General features: G+C 37.3%; 1 protein-coding gene across 1 annotated transcript in view; it reads right to left on the bottom strand.

Annotated features, from left to right (window-relative positions):
- The window catches only part of ABCC4 (ATP-binding cassette, sub-family C (CFTR/MRP), member 4), a gene marked incomplete at its 5' end in the record, with an annotated part of 136,217 nt that overhangs the window by 52,738 nt on the left and 64,462 nt on the right, over window positions 1-19,017 (bottom strand). Inside the window, one exon of the mRNA XM_010081513.1 lies at window positions 8,845-8,924. Within this exon, the coding sequence (XP_010079815.1) occupies window positions 8,845-8,924 (80 nt within the window). The remainder of the gene's footprint in view (window positions 1-8,844; window positions 8,925-19,017) is intronic.

Genomic DNA, 19,017 nt, shown 5'->3' on the forward strand with positions numbered 1-19,017 from the left:
TAAGAAAAACAGAAAGGAAAAAAGATTTTGGGATGTGATTGTGGAAGAAAATGCAGTCACTCAGCATCCTATTCTTCCACAATGCAGGAACAGCTATTAAAGAGCCCTTGAAAGAGCCTTTCTTAACACACAAATTTTTACTATTTCAAGAGTGCAATCCAAATATATATTTTTTTAAATTCTACAAAACTATCCTGTAATGTAACACAAAGAGGTATAAGCTTCCCAAAGACATGCGACATTCATTTTCCAGTTAAACTCTCATCTTTTGCTGTATGAAACTGTCCACACTGCAGCCTCTACTTTTTGAAGAACAAACTTGTCTGGAGTTTTCAAATCAGCTGCAGAGCTCACCAGGCAGCCATGGTATAAGCCTCAGCAAGAAAAAAGTTATTACGTTCTGCATGAGACGCACACGTAACCCTGGCAGCACATTTCTGAGATGCAGTCTTTTTCTGCTAAAGATAATTTCTTGTCCCACATGTTTGGTGTGGGCATAAATACGCATAATGATTTAACATACACACATACACAAGCCAGCTATATGGCTTAGTAATTCAAATTACCTCCAAGTTTCCCCTTCCCTCTTGAATCAAAAGTGAAATCTCCAGTCCTTTCGCCAAACAGTGAAATCCCCATTTGTCTGTAAGCACACACTGTCCTATCTATAGTATATCAGTAGTTTAAGGCAATCTAGAAGATTTGTACTTATCACCATTTGGAACAGGATTGTTACACTCTATGACTGACAGCAGAATTAAAAGATTTCTAGCTACTGTGAAGTGTTAGAAATGTTAATGATCTTCAGAAGTCTTAAAATTAATCATCAGTTTGAGCTACAAATCTGAAAGGTTGCAATAATGCTTAAAAAGCCAAGTAAATACCTACAAATAATAACAAAAACTCCCACTCTGGCACCAAAAGCAGACATAGTATATATAGGAAGATGGACCAAAAAGAAAAGGAGAAAACTACAGAACGTATTTTCATTTCCATCAGAGTATTTCTTTGCCCTCTTTCACAGTAAGAAAGGCAAACAAGAAAATACTTTCCAACAGATATAAAGAGCCCCAGACGAACATGGAATCTCTCTCTGGAACTTTTACAAATTCCACCTTAACCAAATGGGGGAAGTTTCCAGACCACACAGAACTGGGGCACATCACTAAACTTCCACACAACTATCTTGCTTTCTAGTAGCTGAAAATGTATTGAGAGTAATCTGATAAAGGAAACAGAGAAGCCAATCTGGAGAAGAGCAGATTTAAACTTGATCAACATTTTGTATTTACAGATTTCAACTGGACATACCAAAAGAACAACTACATTTTTGTCTTCCTACCACTGAGCCATGATCTTTTCATAATGTTAGAGAAATAACGATGGCTGCCCCTCATGATGCTCACATGCTCTAGACAAAGAAATACAGAAGAGAGAGTTTCACTAAGTGAACACTAGCTTTATTTTTCCGAGTACTATATTCAAAACATCAGTGTTCCACATTTCATTAAGAAAATGGAAAGACAGCCCAGTAACAAAGGTATTCTCTACATTTACCACATAAACAGAGAAGCATAAAAACTAGAAGGAAAAGAGTCAAGAAAAACAAGAAAAGCAGAAAGGAAACATTTTTCAGTATTATTTTATCTTCTTTCACATGTCAGATAAAGGGTTACCTCTTAAATTCTTATCAATACTAAGCAAATACAAACCCTAAAATATTTTAAAATTACGTTATGTTCCCACATAAATTATGTTTGTTACTGCAAAGATAGCTGTTGCCTTGACACTAATATGTGGAGAATTACATGCATACTTATTCCTATAAAAATTGTACATGCTAATGCAAACAGGAAAAAGAAAATGGGGTGAGGAAAATGATTAGGCTGGATTACATATGACCACTGTGGTGAGAATAGACCTTTATCCTTCCCTAGAAAACCAAGACCTGTGTATAAGTAGGAATCCACCTATCTCCAGACTTCACACCTTTTATCCTATACACACACTATCAATCTGAGTAAATACGCAGTCCATATGATGCAAGACACTCATCCTTACGTTCAAAAGGAATGTGATGACAGGTACATAGTAAAGACCAGCAATAGCTTTGGCCCAGATTATCTCCACTGCTGGTCACCATCAAGAAGACTAATTGTCTACTGGGATTTAACAATCAAGGCATTCAAGGACAGAGGAATGAAAGGTCAATAAAGAACTGCATTATTTAGACAAGTGTCTGCACTACTCACAGCTCCTGCATGTTGGTCTTGGAGACACAAGTGCAACCCAAGCCTCCTCTTCCTCCCACTCTTTTTTTTTTTTCTCCTTTTTTTTTTTCTTTTTTTGGAGGGGAGGGCGGGAGCGAAGAGGATGGGATGATGATGACCAGGCAGGCAGGATGGATTGTTTTTTGTTTGTTTTTAACAACACAGTATATAACCCCTTTTTAATTCAAAGAAAACAGTAAAACCGAAAGCACATTCAAATATCAAACCACTATACCAAAAATCAGGTTTTTTATCATAATGATAATTTTAACTTTTTCTGAAATTAGAGCTCAAAAGTAACCAATGAAAAATATATATACCTCCATTATTTTTCTTTAAGTTTAAATTGGTCTTTCATTATGCACTAGCAAGATGCTCTGTAATATGCATCTTGGGAGTGTACAGGTAGAACATCAGTTCCACAGAGAAAAAGTTCATGAGGTTTCAGTAGTCAAGTGCCACCAGGCAACTGTTTTTTTCAACTTATTTATTTTTCATTTAAACCTCAGCACAGCTGCAGAATCTTGTGATCTAACCATCAAGCAAAACTACCAGGATTCAGCAGAAGAGAAACAAAAAGGTGTCTCCAAGATACAGGTCTGCTCTACAGGCTAAAGAGAATATGCTGACATTTAACATAGATCCCACCACTGGTTATTTTCTCACAACATATTTATGACCATATTTTAAATGCACACATGCAAACAGACAGAAAGAACTATTTTTTAATGAATGAAAATATATCTCAAAACTCACGCATGCATACATACAAAACCTGGCTAAACTGGAAAAAACACCACAACAAACCCCCCAGAATCCCACCTCTCACAGAAATCACAAAATAACGACGTCATTGTTAAACTTAAAGATCCTGGAATTCCTTCTACACACTTTCCCTGACATCCTCAGACAATAAAATGCAGGGGTCAGTGGTACTGAAACAAGGAACGGCAGTTCCACTCTTGTGCACATAAGAAAGCAAGTGACCCAAGCTATTATTCCAGTCTGAGGCACTTTTTGTTCCTAATATCCAGATGCAGCAGCTTTTTTTTTTTTTCCTCTTTCTTTTTTTTTTCTTTCATTTTTTTTTTTAAAAGAAATGACTGTGGACACCTCCTTCACATTTTCCTTTTCTTCAGCATTTTCACTTCATAAAGCTGCAGTCAATGTGTTTTGTGTGTGGTGAGAAGGGAATGGCACATTCAGTGGTGGTCTCAGCCACAGCCTACATTGGTGGCTCAAGTAGTCTCAGTATTAGGTCTTTGTGCGTGATGAAAGGATATGAAAAGTCAGTTATTTAAACTCACTCAAGCTGTTGATTTTGGGGAGGAAAAAGGTTTTGCAATTCAGTTTTCCTCAATAAATCACTGCCCTCTTCCAAGGGCAGCTGCAGATAGTTCACATGTTCACAGTGTTCTCCAGAAACAAAACAGATTGTGATTTTTTTTTTTCCCTCTCAATGCAACATAGGGTAAGAAATCAAAATGAAGGGGCCATCACATTAAGTTACTCAAATTCACGAGAAACTAAAGCAGAAGATCAACTCTGTTAACAGGTAATAAGAGGTCAGAAGAATTAAAAGGGCAAGAAACTAAAGAGAAAACCATCCCTTTAAAATTTATCATAATAACTAACAAAATCAAAAGAAAGTCTGAAATATATTTCACCGTCCTATGTATTCAATCAGTTTATAGATACAATTTTCAACCAGTAATTTATCAGTTTAGGTACTCATCCTGCATCACCTGAGACCACATTTTCAAGATGTTAAGCCTCTCCAGATCTATCTCAAGTCAAAGTGAGATTCAGGTGCTAAAAACAAGCCTTTGATGAGCTCTTTAAAAATGTAGCATCCAAAATACTGGCCACTTAGGAGTATCTGGGCTAATGTGCATAAAATACTATTAAATATATTGGATTCTTAATTCCTTGTTAAATTATTTTTTTCTATTCCTTGGCTGACCTTTTCCCAAATTAGTATAGCGTGTTTATTTGTGCTGCAGTGAGCTAGACATTGCTACACATTTTTACCACGGCATTTTAAACTACAAGCCCCACACCTACCAGTGCAGTCCACATCAACAGAACCTTGTACTCCCACAGAGCTTAAGGCAAGAGGAGGAACATAACCGAGTAAATAAGCTGGTATTTTCAGAGCAGCCTAAGAAAGTTAAGTAACAAAATCCCAGTCATCTTACATGGCACCTGACTTCCTTAACTCCTTTTGGACTTATTTATAGGATGACCAAGTTCACACCAAAGAAAGAAAGCATTTCTGTAATTATTTGTGTTTGGGTAGCTCTTTGAGGCTGCTGTCAGGCCTGCCCTTTGATTAAGCTAACAAATACATAAATAAAGCATATAGATCTAAATGCAGCAGATGTTGAAATCCCCTTAGAAAGTTTTAAAGCACTTCACACAAGTAGCCCCTTATCCAAGGAGACTGTAACTTCGTTGTAAAACACTTGCCAAAACTATATAATTCAGGATAGGAAAAAGAACGTGGGACACAGAACTGAGGCTAAGGAGGCTAACAGTACCAAGGCAAGCCATTAAAAATATGTGAGGTCACGAAAAAAATAAACTGTCTTCACCAAACAAGTTCATTCAGCTTTTGACTATCTGTATCAACCTACAAACATTAATTACTACCTGATTTAACAAACGTATGTAGTGCCGTATTTAGTAGAAGTAACAAGTGTCATAGTGAACATAGCACTGCTTTTTATTTTTTAGGAGTGCTGGTGCAGAACCTTATGGCCAGCCAGAATCCCTTATAGAAAATAAGGCCCAGGCTTAGACTATGGACTGTAAAGTTTATTTTTCACTTTAATGAGCTTTGAACTGGACTGTACACGTACAATTAAAGACACCTCAGTTGAAAAGCTTAACTTAACCTTTGGTTTCTTTTCAGTTTCTATACTTCGCGTCTACCCACAGAGTGCAGTTCAACAGCCACGTAGTCAAACACAGCCATAAATAAGTTCTCATAAAAGTGACTTATTTTTTATTTATACATTTTCCATCTTGTGGATACAGCAGTAATTTCTACAAAAAGATAGTCAACTGCACAAACATGGCACGTCTCATGCTGTCAAAATTCAGAAGTTTAGAAAAAAATTACTGCCTCCTTCTAGTGAGGACTGCCCTTCCTCCCCAAATCTCTCCACAGACAGGTGTTCTATATTTTGGTGCACTTAAAACCACAGAAAGAAAGGATGGCAGGAAACTTTAAACGTACTCAGAGTTGCTACTTGGGGAGCTACTGCAAAGCAACAGTCCCACAATATCTAGCCAGGTCTTCAGAAGAAAGCACAAGGTCTATGATGCATTTTTGTGCTTACCACATACCTTTCATTTTAGCTTTAACAAATAAGTGTGCAGTAACTGCCCACTGTCTTAAAGAGAACTGTTTCTTCTTCATTGACTCAATGGAAGATGTAAAAAATTAAACTCTTTTAGTTCAAGGAATTAATTTTCATCCAGCACAGCTGTCTAGACTAATCATGATCATTTTGACTATAGTGCAGTATATAAATCTTATTAGGGATCCTAAAAAGAACATTATACATTTTTAGCATTGCCTTAAAATCTGTACCCAGTGTAATTATAAAATTCTTGAAACTAGATTATTTATTTATTTATTTTTAGGTATTTAAATGGGCTCATATTGTAGCTTTTGGGTGTTCAATCACATCGTGTTTATTTGTGCAGAAATACACTCACTTGCCAACATAGTAAAAGGCTGGAATGCTTCACAACGATCCTAGCAATAACTCAGAAAAAGGAGCACTTCTTCAATGCAAATCCGCTCAAGAAAAGCTTCTACACACAAAGTAAGATGAACCAGTTACCGCATTGTTTATTAAGTTTCACTTGATTCCTCCTGACAACCATTTAAACAATGAATGTTGGGAAATGTCTCTCAAAGAATGAAAAACAATGGCTGGGATCAGAGCTTTTATATTTAGCTAATACTGTTTTTAGAAAGGAGAAAATATTTCTTCCTGAAGGGATTATAGGAAGTCTTATAAAAGACACCTGCAAACAAAACAAGTGACAAAAGATCTCTATCATAATTGATAACAGTTATCCTTTGTAAAAATCTGTGCTTTTTCAGAAATAAATATCATCTCTTTGCTATTGAATTTCAAAAGGCACCCACTAACCAACAAGCCTGACAATCAAGAATAGTAAGTTTTAGAAAACCTGCCAAGAAGGAAGTGCTTCTGTCTTATGGATAGCAGTGCATTATTAATCAACAGTGAGTTCCTAAATTTTCTTTTCTGATGCCAAATAGAACAGGCAAGCTTTGAAAGATACTATCATTTTAATAGTGTATTGGACATGCAACATCTATTTTATTTTTTTGAAAAGGAAAATTTTTCACTTAAAATAAAAACTTCAGAATTTGACAAATCATTCAATAGCCAATTTAAAAGAAATGCACAAAGTAATCAACATGAGGGAAAATGTTTACAAATGCAGTTTACAGTAGGAACTTGAAAGAAGAAAAAAATCACATCCAGAGCAACAGCCTTCATTCTTTCATCCCAGACCAGTTAAGTTTTGCTAAGCATATACTGCCTAAAGTATCTATACATCAGTCAAATAACTAGGTTTCCAATTCACTAGGAGATTTGATCCTCTGTATGTGCCGTGCAGCCAGGTTACCTTGTTTCTTAGCTTGATTTTGGAGCAAACCCGTTGGTTCCCTCAGAAAAAAAGAGTGTAATTCTCAAGACAGTTTGCTTCAGGGTCTGCTCCCAAAAGGAAGTATGGACAAGACCACACCAATTTTGGCTCCCTCTACCTATGCAGACTTCTCTAACATTCTCCCAGCAAATTTTTCATCCTCAGACAACCCCACATGCCTTTAAGCCACATGCTGGGGCATGCAAAACACCCACTCAGTTTCTTGTTATAAAAACACCACACAAGTGGGCTGTAACACAACTCTCACATTATTGTAAATGCACAGAAGGAAAGGGTTAATCATTTTATCTCAAGTTCACAGGACCCAGAGGATGCTATGGCCATGAGCTGTACATAGCACGAACATACACGGTGCTGTCTGCTGTACAGGGGACAAACCTATGCAAACAGAAGCCCCTCTGCATTGCTTGGTCTAATGACCAAGGAGCACTATGCAAAATAGATGGTTTTGACTGTGGATGTAAATACTATGCTAAGAGAAGAGGATAAGGATTGCAGAACAGCCCAAGCCAAAAAGAAAGGCACATAGGTATTGTCCTAAGAGAGCTGAAATAAAGATATTCTGTCTAATAAGACATTCAATGAGTTTGAAGACAATTTGGAATCTGTATAAACAGTAGAAAACAAGTAATATAAGAAAGATGTGTGTATTGCACTTTCAGGAAAGAATTTGTCAGGTCCTTAAAATTCCATACATTCAAAATCTTAATATTCACTATAAGCATCTCCCTAATTCACAAAAAACCCCAGCTGCTTTAATTGATATATAAAATACATTACCTTCCTTTCTTCCCCAAAATTACATGTAGTACTGTAATGCTTTCAAAAACAAACACACACCTCAACTTTAACAACTACACTAAACTAGGAAAAAGACTTTATCTTAAGAAGTGCTTTTACTAACTCCTGGGAATAATTTTTTTCCTATTTTCCAGAGTTCAGCACTAACAACATGATTAAACTGCTCAACCTGAAATGTCTTTGGTTTATTTTTAAAGAAGTCAAAACAAGGTTTAGATCCTGAATAAGTTAACTCTAAGACACGAAGCAAAGTTAGCAACAGCACCTTAAGAAACATTTCTGACATGGGCATGACAGGTCTGATCCACTAAGTGGATCCATATGATCCACCAAGTCATTTCTTTCTCTAGCCTCCCACAATTCTGTGTATTCTGTGATTCATGTTGATAAAGTAGGATCAATTTTTTTTTTGCAGCTTTATCCTTCTGTGATTTTTTACAAGGAGGATTAATAGCAACTGCAACAGAAAAAATACATTTGTCATATATAATCCTTTATCCTTTCATCATCATCAAAATCTCAGTACTTTGTCCATCTTTCTTGTCTGCAGCAACTTATTCCACTTGTTACTATTAAGGCTATTATATACACCCTATTACTACTAATCTTTTCTTTGTAAATAGCCACACCTATTTTAATCCAAAATGGTGTGGTAAGCATTTGATTCTTTGTGGAAGTAGACACGTAATTAGGTTAATCTATGCTATCTTTTCATGTGAGTTGATTGCTTCTTTACTATGGACATATTTCTTATAACAGCAATAAGCTTGCCAGATTGCTTGGAGGCAAATCAGAAGCAATTTACCAAGCATGTAGCTACTATGAACTGAAATCTCGACATAATAGCAAGCTGTGTATAGCCACTCCTACCTGCCAGTTATTACTCATGTTAGCTTTTTACTGACACATTAAATTTCAACCGCACCTTTCTTTCACAAACAAGTACTTTCATTCAACTCAGCTACATCTGTGACAAATAGCTGATCTTCACCAAAGCACACAGGAATCTAAATTCAGAATGCAGTGCAGAAGTCTTTGACAGCAGCAACCGAATTACCTGCACAAAGTCCATAAATGTCAATGGAAGCAAGTCATCCAAGTGGCCAATATCTTTGGAGAAACGATTTAAGATTCTTCCTACAGGAGCAGGGTTGGAGAAGAAAAAGAAAAATCAGGTAAATATAATTCCTGAAAAGATCAAAATATCTTAACCACACCATGTTTTACCATTTTAGTTACACTTAAAAAGAAACAGCTGGAATCTGAAGATAAAAAGACGCTTTTTGAAATCATCATGAAGGGAATCTTCTACAACCACTGAAACATATTTTGAAGAACACCACTTTTTTACAAATGCCTTTCACCCAAATATAAAATCTTTACTTAAACTGCTAGGAAAAAAAACAAAATGGGCTTTGAAGATAACAGTTCAGTAGAATTTAACAGGTGAAACACACGTGCTTTATATGCTCAATATGTGAAGGTAAAAGTTTACAGTTCAGACAACTTCATGCAAGTTTCATCAAGTAACATCACCCAGAATCTGCCCCTATCCTTCACTGAAACTCATTAGTGCATGCATGTCCCAGACAGATCATAGCTAATCTTCTGGTGCTTTGTATTTGATACACATATTCAACATAGCATATTTTTCATTTATATCTAGTTTCAGACCTAGGCACATTACAGTTGTGATCCCTCAGAGAACACGTAGTCAGAGTCATATTTCTGTGCAAAGGCAAGTGGCTTTCAGTGGTCTTCCTCTAAAAAGTGGGGAACAAGCTGCCTGGAAGTCGATGCAGATTCAGAGCCTGCAACATGATCTTGTGTTCTCTTTGTTACCAGCCATGGCAGTTTGGGCTCCTGTTCATTAGAGTGTTCCTTTATTTTTTTTAAATTTGATTTAGGAAATGCTTTTTTTTTTTTTTTTTTTTAATCATGCTACTGAAAGCAAAATCTCAGGAGGCCATGCTGCATGGTTGCAGTTATTCGTGCAAAATTCAGAATGAAATTTACCCTCCTTTCTCAATGAGCAAGAATGCAATAATTCAGTACGGAGACCAGACTTCTCATCCTGGAGCACAGGTCTTACAAGCAGCGGCTGAGGGAGCTGGGGTTGTTTAGTCTAGAGGAGAGGAGGCTGAGAGGAGACCTTATCACTCTCTACAAGTACCTGAAAGGAGGTTGTAGTGAGGTGAGTGCTGGCCTCTTCTCTAAAGTAACAAGTGATAGGACAAGAGGAAACAGCCTCAAGTTGCACCAGGGGAGGTTTAGGCTGGATATTAGAAAAATTTTCTTCACTGAAAGAGTGATCAGGCATTGGAACAGGCTGCCCAGGCAAGTGGTGGAGTGACCATCCCTGGAGGGGTTCAAGAAACGTGTAGATGTGGTGCTGAGGGACATGGTTTAGTGAGTTAGGTGGTGTGGGTTGGACTTGATGATCCCTGAGGTCTTTCCAACCTTAATGATTCTATGATTCTGTTCCCACCTCTCCACCATCATACGTGGATTCAAATTGCAGGCATTTCTGAAATAAAATTTGAGATTGATTTGCATTCATGCAGCCTTCCATCTATGCTTATTCAAAACCTCGACAATACTGATCTTTATTAAAGCTAATAAAACAATTTTTAATTTGCTGTCAATGAAGCATTTACACTTCTCTATTTTCCCAAGTTCTACTTGAGTGAAAAAATCAGTTATAGCAAGAGTTCTTTAATAATTAAAGTCACAATGCTGCCACCCATAAGTGGATTACTATCTTGCTCTATTAATCGATATCTCTACTCACCAGGAAAGAAACTAAGCTAAGGATGGGAATCTGGCCTTTTCTAAGGTGTGTAATGCCCGTACATGCATTCACATTGCTTTTTTATCTACATATATCTTGATTCAATTATTACTTCTAACTGGTACAAACACATTCACTGCATTGGCAACAAAAGGCTTTTTTTTTTTTCTTTTCAAAGGAGCTCATTAAACTGAAAGTAGTTAAGTTTAAAGTCTCTGTGGAGTGCGTTGGAGACATAATTCAGAGACAAGAGATACTGAAGTAACCTCTGCAGCAACCACCATTCTAGTTTTCTGTTCACAGCGGCTTCAGAATCACAAATTTTGTTGCATAACATAAATTTCTTTTTTCAAGGGAATTTCTCTTCCACACCAAGCAATACAACAAATATCCTCTACTCAGGCCTGAGACGCAACTCCAAAAAGAGATACTGGTAGCGAACAGCTTGTTCTGCAGTACTTTAGTACCAGAGGCAGTTACTTAAGGCAGACAACAGCAGAATTTATCATGTTTTTAGGCTTTGCACACAGAGAGGAAGGGCATATAGCTGCACTAGATTCAGCAAAATCTCTTTAATCTGTTTCTACTGGGAATGGCAGTTGGGGATGTTGCCTTCCACATATTTCATGCGGGGGTAGACACTTCAGAAGGAACTCCAAGGCCATTTTTTTTTAAAGTTTCCTTTTCCTCTGATTTCCTTACACAGACACTGGCTGTGGAAGAGTGATCTAGCACATATCGCAAGCATGCTGTAGCTAAGACTTCTTAATATCCCTAAATATCACACTCCAGGTTATTTTCAAGTGAATCAAGACTTCACTGGCAGAAAGAAAAGAATTCTAAGAGGTTAAATGTTTCCTTCTGTCATACCTGTCCAGGAGGGGCAGATGAAGGAAACTAGATGGCATAATGGATTGGGCTCAGGGTATTAGCAATCTCTTCCTAGATTTGTCACTTTCCTCCTGAGTCACTTCACTTTATTTTACACAGTAAAGAGCAGAGCAAGGAGAGCTGACAGTGCTGAACCCCTCCATGAAACACTGAGAGACACACCAATGACAAGCTGTATGCAAGAGCAAAGGATAATTCCCATAGCAAGCAAACCCCACCTTAATTCAGCTTTAGAAACCCCCTTTGCCCTTTAAGTTTTATTTGCAGTGGTTTCAGACTGATACAAGAAGTTATTGTGCAAAGGCCACCCCATGTGACATGGCTGCAAGGGTCCAAGGACACTCAGGCTGGCCTCTTTCCATGGCCACAGCATACGTCAGGTCGATGCCAGCACCTCCAGGAATCAAGTGACGCCTTCATGATCTCCCTCATCCCACAAGTGGAAGAGCATATCCAAACTTGTTCCTGGAAAAAGCACTGTGCTTACTCTCATTTTGTGTGGTAAGGATGAAGCCTTCAGGGCTAGAGGAGAGAAGCCATTACAAAATGCTTGCTGTCGAAAGAGGTTTTAGTTTCAGTTTCAACAGCATCTCAGAGTTCAGTTCTCATTTCTATTGAAGAATGACCCATTAAAGTTGCTCAAGGAGAAATTTTGACGATTTTGAGTCTGGGTTTTGTTTTTTTTCAGCAATTGTTTGGAGGCTGTGACCATCTCCAGCTACTTTCTGATACAGTTTCAGTGTTGTGACAATGCGAGCTTTAGGCTGCAAGCATGATACTGATCCATTCCAACGCTTTTGGGGGTAATAAGCCAGCACAGATACAAGTAAGAGCTGCAGAATACTTGCCTTCACCTTGCACACCAAGAGGGACTGTGGCAATGTTCTCCTCCACAGTAACATCTCTTCTAGTGACATTCTTTGAGGAACACACTCATGAAGGAAAACTTATCTCACCTGAGCCAGCCTGGTCTTACTATCTCTTCCATAAATCCACCAGCCACCAACTTCTCCAGTTCCCATTGGTAATCAAGCTGCTAATTAATTGCCAAAACTGTATTTTTGGCAATTGCTTTACGAAATGTTTAAGTATAACAGTGTTTCTGCAGACCATGTTTTGACAGAGCTGCAAACTGCCACTAGGAAAGTGGAAATTAATCTGACGTTATCAATAAAACACGAAAACATCTTTTAATCTGCCTAATCCTCTTTAAAATGTAAATACAGCAGTTCTGTAAAATTAATTGGACTAAACTACAAGTGAGCAAAAGAAATGGCATATCAAAAAGACAAGCCTTGAAAAATAGAACCTTTTACAGTCCACCTAATACAATCAAAACAACTTAAACAGTGGGGATGTGAATCAGCCACTTCCCAAATAAACATGCAGGTGAATCTCTGGTAGCAGAACTACTTTATTTTTTTTTAATTTTCAGGTATTGAAAAAGTAATTTATGGTCTATTTAGTGTTTGCACATACTAATTCCGGAAAACGACACCTTAGGTAATTAAGCCTAGGAAAATCCACATCTCCCTCTTGTAACGTTAATGCAGTGAGCACTACTGCTTTTCTACTGTTAAAAGTAAACAGTAAAGCCACCAGCCTTAGCCCTACTGTTGTTGCTGGTTTTCAATGATATTACCCCACTGACTGTATAAGAGAAAACACACGCCTAGAGATGTATTTCAAATCCTGTTCATAGGGATATAACTGAACTGGCATTTTATTTAGCACATCTTACGCGGAAGCAAGCTACAGTAACCCAATAAGGCAAGCAAGTTCCCTCACCAGAGAGAGCAATGTACCTCCAAGCTGAAGTGCTACACTTTGGACATATCCACAAAATGCCCATTAGCCATCATGATATTGCATCCAGAGTGATTGCTACATTTATAAGGATGTCTACAAGTAAATGAGATCTATTTCGCAAGGTATGAAGAAACAACTGTTTCCACTTACTGGAAGCCCAGTAAATCAGTGGCTGCTTATGCATTATTAAGCATGCAAGAGAAAACATTCTAGATATGAAAGTTAAAGTAACCATTTTAAGTCAGGACTCAAAACGCTTACAGTTATGACTACAGTTTCTACCAGCATTTGCAAACCTAACTTTTGAGAATGGTTCTTCAGATTAAAGAAACCATTGCACCTGCTACACAAGAAGGGCAGGACCTGCACATCTCATTAAAAATAATTATCTCCAGAACTTCTAATATCATTCTCTCCCAAACTTAGACTACCAACATCGCCTTCCTACAATACTTCATACTTTCAAAAAACCCAAATTCCTTAAGTGAGTATTTCTGTGATATAGGAACATGCCATGAGACAATAATTCTTATATCTAGTCCAGTATTTTCAATTTACTAAAATTTGCAAGCTCACTTAACACTTGCACCCTTTACTTATCCCAGTGAGTTTCAGTCTGGGCTTTGAAAGCGAAAAGAAAATACTAAATCTAAACCTTGTAAAGCAAAGAAAATTTCATGAAACCACTAACAAAGAAGTCTTTTAAGAAATCACAAACTAAGTATGTCCATGTTACAGCATCCAAACTTGTGAATAGTATCTGCTGTTTTAATCATTCTCAGGCTTCCACGTGGTGTGCAGCATCAGTAGCAAGCTGCAAAAGGGAATGTGCTGTCTTCAACAGTCCTATGTTTGTTTTTATATCAAATAACTCAATCAGAACACACACTGTTGTTAGATTTCTTACGAAGTAATTAAATAACTATTCAATGCCAATTAATCACAGTTAAATAAGGGTCTGTCACCAAAGTGCTATGTACACAGTTCAGACTATTTAATGGTCAAATACTTGGCAGTATCGAAGTTAAACAATGATTCATTAAACCTACTTCACTACACAATAGTTAGTCTGAACTTGAAGTGAAAGAATCAAACCTCTTTTGTTCTCCATGAAAAAGACATAAAACCTCAGTATGCGATATTCTTTTCTTCCTCACTCTGTAAACTGCTTTAATTGCATGAATCAGAATGTGTTCAGGTGCTACATACCCACTTTGCTTCTGCAGGTGCCTACTGATACTTTGGAATAGATGTTCAAACCCATCATCCAAATAATGAAAACACTTGACTGTGTGCCACACCTATTTAAAATGTTTATACATACTTCGTGATGAAAGAAATATGATCCAAACTGAATCAACACTTAGGATGTAAACACCAGAAAAGAAAAGGATTTTTTTTTTCTTTAAACAAGAAACTAGGACCCTTCACTGGAACAGACAAATGCCACCAGTAGCATTCAATGTTGTGCAACCTAAATTCCAAATATCAAGGACCCTAAGAGCAGCAGTACATTATATCTAAACATATTTGGCATTTCTAGTATACTTTGCTGGCCAGTGCATTCACTGAAATATTTCTATATAACAGAAAAGAGTGGGCAGATTGTTTTTATATACTTTGCAAAGAGTTTACAAAGCCCCTATACCCACTTGCTTCATCACACATTGCAGGAATACTTTGTTGCTACTTCTCTAGACCACCGATCTGCCTCTTCGGAAAAGAAAAAGGTTTTGAAGACAAGTTTTTCTAGGGACAGAAAACTTTTGCCACTTGTGTGTATACGTGCACACTCTTGGAATTTTCCCCCCCCCTCCAGAGATCAGGCTAATCCTCAATACAGGGAATTTTAATTGCATCACACTTTAATTCAATACACAAATGTTACTAATAAACACTGCTTTGCACAGTAACCTAAACTTCTTCATGGCAATTGGCCTAAATACCAATTTTCACACACAAGTACACTGCATTTACTAGGGGGAAAAAAAAAATGCAATATCTCTTTATCTACTCTGCAACAGTGAAGCCACGAACGCTCCTCCACTGCCCAGCCTCCATGAAGAAAAAGTAACAAACTCTATTATCTCCCACTCCTCACTCCAAACTTGCAGAAATTGTCTGAAAACAACTTGTACCCCTAGGAATGGCTTCATGAAGGTACTTAGTCACGCACGGATAACTAAAGGTACACAACACAACTGGGTTGAAGGCAGTCATGAAGGCAGAGATGCCCTTCTGGTCCAAGACAACTTTAATTCAGAGGGACCGATGTCAGAGAGCCGAAAGCGCATGCTTCACAGCCCCCTCCTTTACTCAGCAAGGAGGAGCAGGCCCCCCTGCATTGCACTCTGCGGGCACCGGGTGTGGGAGCATTACCAGCATGAGGTGGGCAGAGTGTCAGGGCGAGGGCGGCCACCGCAGCAGGGTGCCATCGCCCCGCTCAGTTCCAGGGACACACACTGCAACCGACCACACCTCGGTGTGTGTACGTGTAGAGGTGTTAACTTACCCTAAAGAGAGAGAAATCATGTACTTTAACAGTCCAAATGGCAGCTTATAAAACCGAAGTCATTTTCAACACATGCATGGTAGTAAAATAATATTCGAAGTGTATATGTGGTAATAAAAGCGTACCCAAAGGTAGGAATAAAAGAAATAGCTGCACAGAACTGGGTACATTTAAGCGCCCATCAATTGAACATGTTTCCTATTCTGTCAGTGGTATAAATCGACAGCTCCTCACATATCTTGCTGTTAAGCTACGGCATTCAGTGACTGATAAATCTTCACCCGTGCTCAGTTCACACACATACACCAAAAAAAAAGAAAAAAAAAAACCCTACTGCAACTACCAGCAGCCGTCCATTTCATCAAAGCAGCAACAAAGTGGATTGTCCATATCAAATGCTGGCAGGAAGCAGACATTACATCAACCTTGTAAAATACAACTATGAAATCAACAAAATAATTAAAGATGGATTACCGACTTTGAAAGGAATTGTAAGTTTGTGAAATATTTCTTCAGAAAGAAATCTGGAAATGCATCTCCCACATAGCTGTCAATTACTGATCTACTCTGGCTTTTCTTCTATATTTCTACAAAGAAAGGTCAATAGGTCTGTTATCTTTTTTCAATATATGTTTAGCACCACATGTCCACACAAACTGCCATATACAGCATTAGGCCTTCCCCACAGGCATCCTATAAATATAAATAAGAAATTCTACCCCATTTTTTTTCTTTAGCAGCCTGAAAGTGACAGGAATATTATCACTTTCTTAGACATTTGCAAATGGGCACAGTGGTGCTGGGCCAAAATATGCTGAGATCATAATATCCATTTATCTAAACATGTAATGAATTCATGTGGCATGCCTTCTACCCAAATTACTTTACTACTTGAAAAGGACTTTTTACACAAATGCTGTCAAACAGGAAAACATTTAGGAAACAAGAAGAAAACGTGAACACTGTTTGATCTTATTTTTAAGTGTAGGATTTAAAGACAGGAGGCGAACTATGGCGAAGATAAGAATGGAAAACAGGCTTCTTTGGAAATGAATTTCTATTTTTACTGCTGTTTGAGATACCTATGTTACCTAGTATGAATACCTTGATCCTGACTGTACAGTTGTTTCTTGAGGTTTCCAGTCCACTTAGAAACACCGCATTTTAATAATTAGAATTACCCTGCTTGTGGAAAATCGAAATAGGTCAATGCTCCATGCAAGCTGACTTATCCCTTTGCTAAATTATGTGGTAAAGTTGATATGTCCTTTTTCCTGGGTGTGCTCAGAAAAGCATGTGTATTAACATCAGTTATCACTAGCCAAAGTCTACCTCCTCACTTGCAATACAATGCAAAAAAGATATATAAAGTCTTAATTAAAAGGAGAAGCACACAAAGAAAAACAACTTGATTGGAAAAAAAAAGTATAACTTTCCTTCTTTCTCCAATTGCTTTAATGACAAACCTCAAAATACCTTCTCCATTGTCACTTCCTTTCATATTATATATCATTACCAAGTAGCAAAGTTGGCTACAACTTCAGCTGCAACACAATTTGAAAACAGAATTGGACTTTGGTGCTGTATTACACTTGCTAAGGAAATGATGTCTTTTACAAAAGCATGATACATCTGGGATATAACATATTCATTAGCAACTTTCAAGCTATTGATCCCTGCAATAGTACTCCCTACCCTAATAATTAACATTCACAGATTTTTTTCTTTTGTAATTTATTGTGAAGGAAAGTATCGGAATCATTCAAAAGAACAAATTTCTGGCTATATAACAAAGTTTAATCCTATAACCAGAGTACAAAGCTACACCTCTGACTCATCATTAGAATGACAATGAAAGCAGACACCTGCCTGCCCTACCCTCTCCCCAGAGTAATATTAACCCTTCATACATAATTCTGTGATGAAGACTGCCGGAAAAAAGTTCTAACAATTGCAGAAGTTAAGCTCTGGATATCCTTTCTGCTTCTTTTTAAACTCATTTTTACTCATTGGAGCTATTTTGAGTTATCCTGAGTTTAATTAATACAATCTACATTTAAACATACTGAAACAAATAAAAAACTAAAAGCAAGCCACCAATTCTAATGCACTGTCAAAATACAGCACAACTTAATTTCTGCTGTATACCACAACATAAGCAACAAGATATTTTTAAGGCACATGGTCCAACTGAACCAAAAAAAAAAAAGTATCGGTACAAAAGAAGGGGTACAGGAAGAGTTGACACTGGCCTCCATTCCCTTTGGGGGAGGGGGGGAAGGTAACCACTTGCAACTTCTTACCAACTGGCTTTTAGAAAGATGTCATGTACACTCTCTACAGAATTTTCTGTTTATTTACACCACCTCCTTTGTCTATTTCAGATGTAAAGTTACCTACTTCAACTTCTTACCACAATACAAAGCATCACTATAATAGAAACCTGGAATAGTATATATGAAATATAGTCCTATTTTGGCTTTTTACTAGCAAGATTACGAATTTAATTCTTTGTTAAACTATTTAACCACAAACACACCCACTTCTGAAAGAGCATTTGTATAGTCTAGTTCTTCTTTCTGCTATAAATCCAATTTGGATTTAAAATACATCCCAAGTGCTGTTTTGCTGGAGGGAGGGCTTACAATGAATTAAACTGAACACTACAAATCAGGAGGGACTGAAATATCTGAAGAGTATTCTGTTGCTGGAATTTTTACATAAGAGGAGAAGAACAGCTTTTAGAGCTACCTTCAGATTTGGGGGTTTATATACAAATATATATCAATACAAGGATTAAAACAAAAATGGAAATATATGTCACCTTTCTGCTAAGGTTTTTCCAACAACAAAAAGGAGTTTTCCCATGCTATTTATACCATCAAGATCAGATTCAGCATAGGCTTTAAATACTGTATTTCAGAAAATATCAGAGGGGGGAAATGTCACATGGCTCTTGCAAATCTGCTCATATTTGTTGATTTTCTTGCCATTCCATCTCCTAAAGATAATTCACTCAATAAGAATCTTAATTTACTTCTTTTTAATGTTTTTCTTTCCCCTCTTTTTTTTTCATGTGTTGAAGTTAAAAGGGCTCAGTCCTCACTCTAGTCTAAGATTACAATAACTAAGTAGGCCATTACTGAATATAAAGCTTTTGCCTCCTGAAGTCTTCAATTGAAACTGCTACCTGGCTGACACAGTTACCATTCAGAAAACAAATATTA

Source organism: Pterocles gutturalis, unplaced genomic scaffold (genome assembly GCF_000699245.1).
Source record: "Pterocles gutturalis isolate BGI_N339 unplaced genomic scaffold, ASM69924v1 scaffold17486, whole genome shotgun sequence".
Classification (NCBI taxonomy): Eukaryota; Metazoa; Chordata; class Aves; order Pterocliformes; family Pteroclidae; genus Pterocles; species Pterocles gutturalis.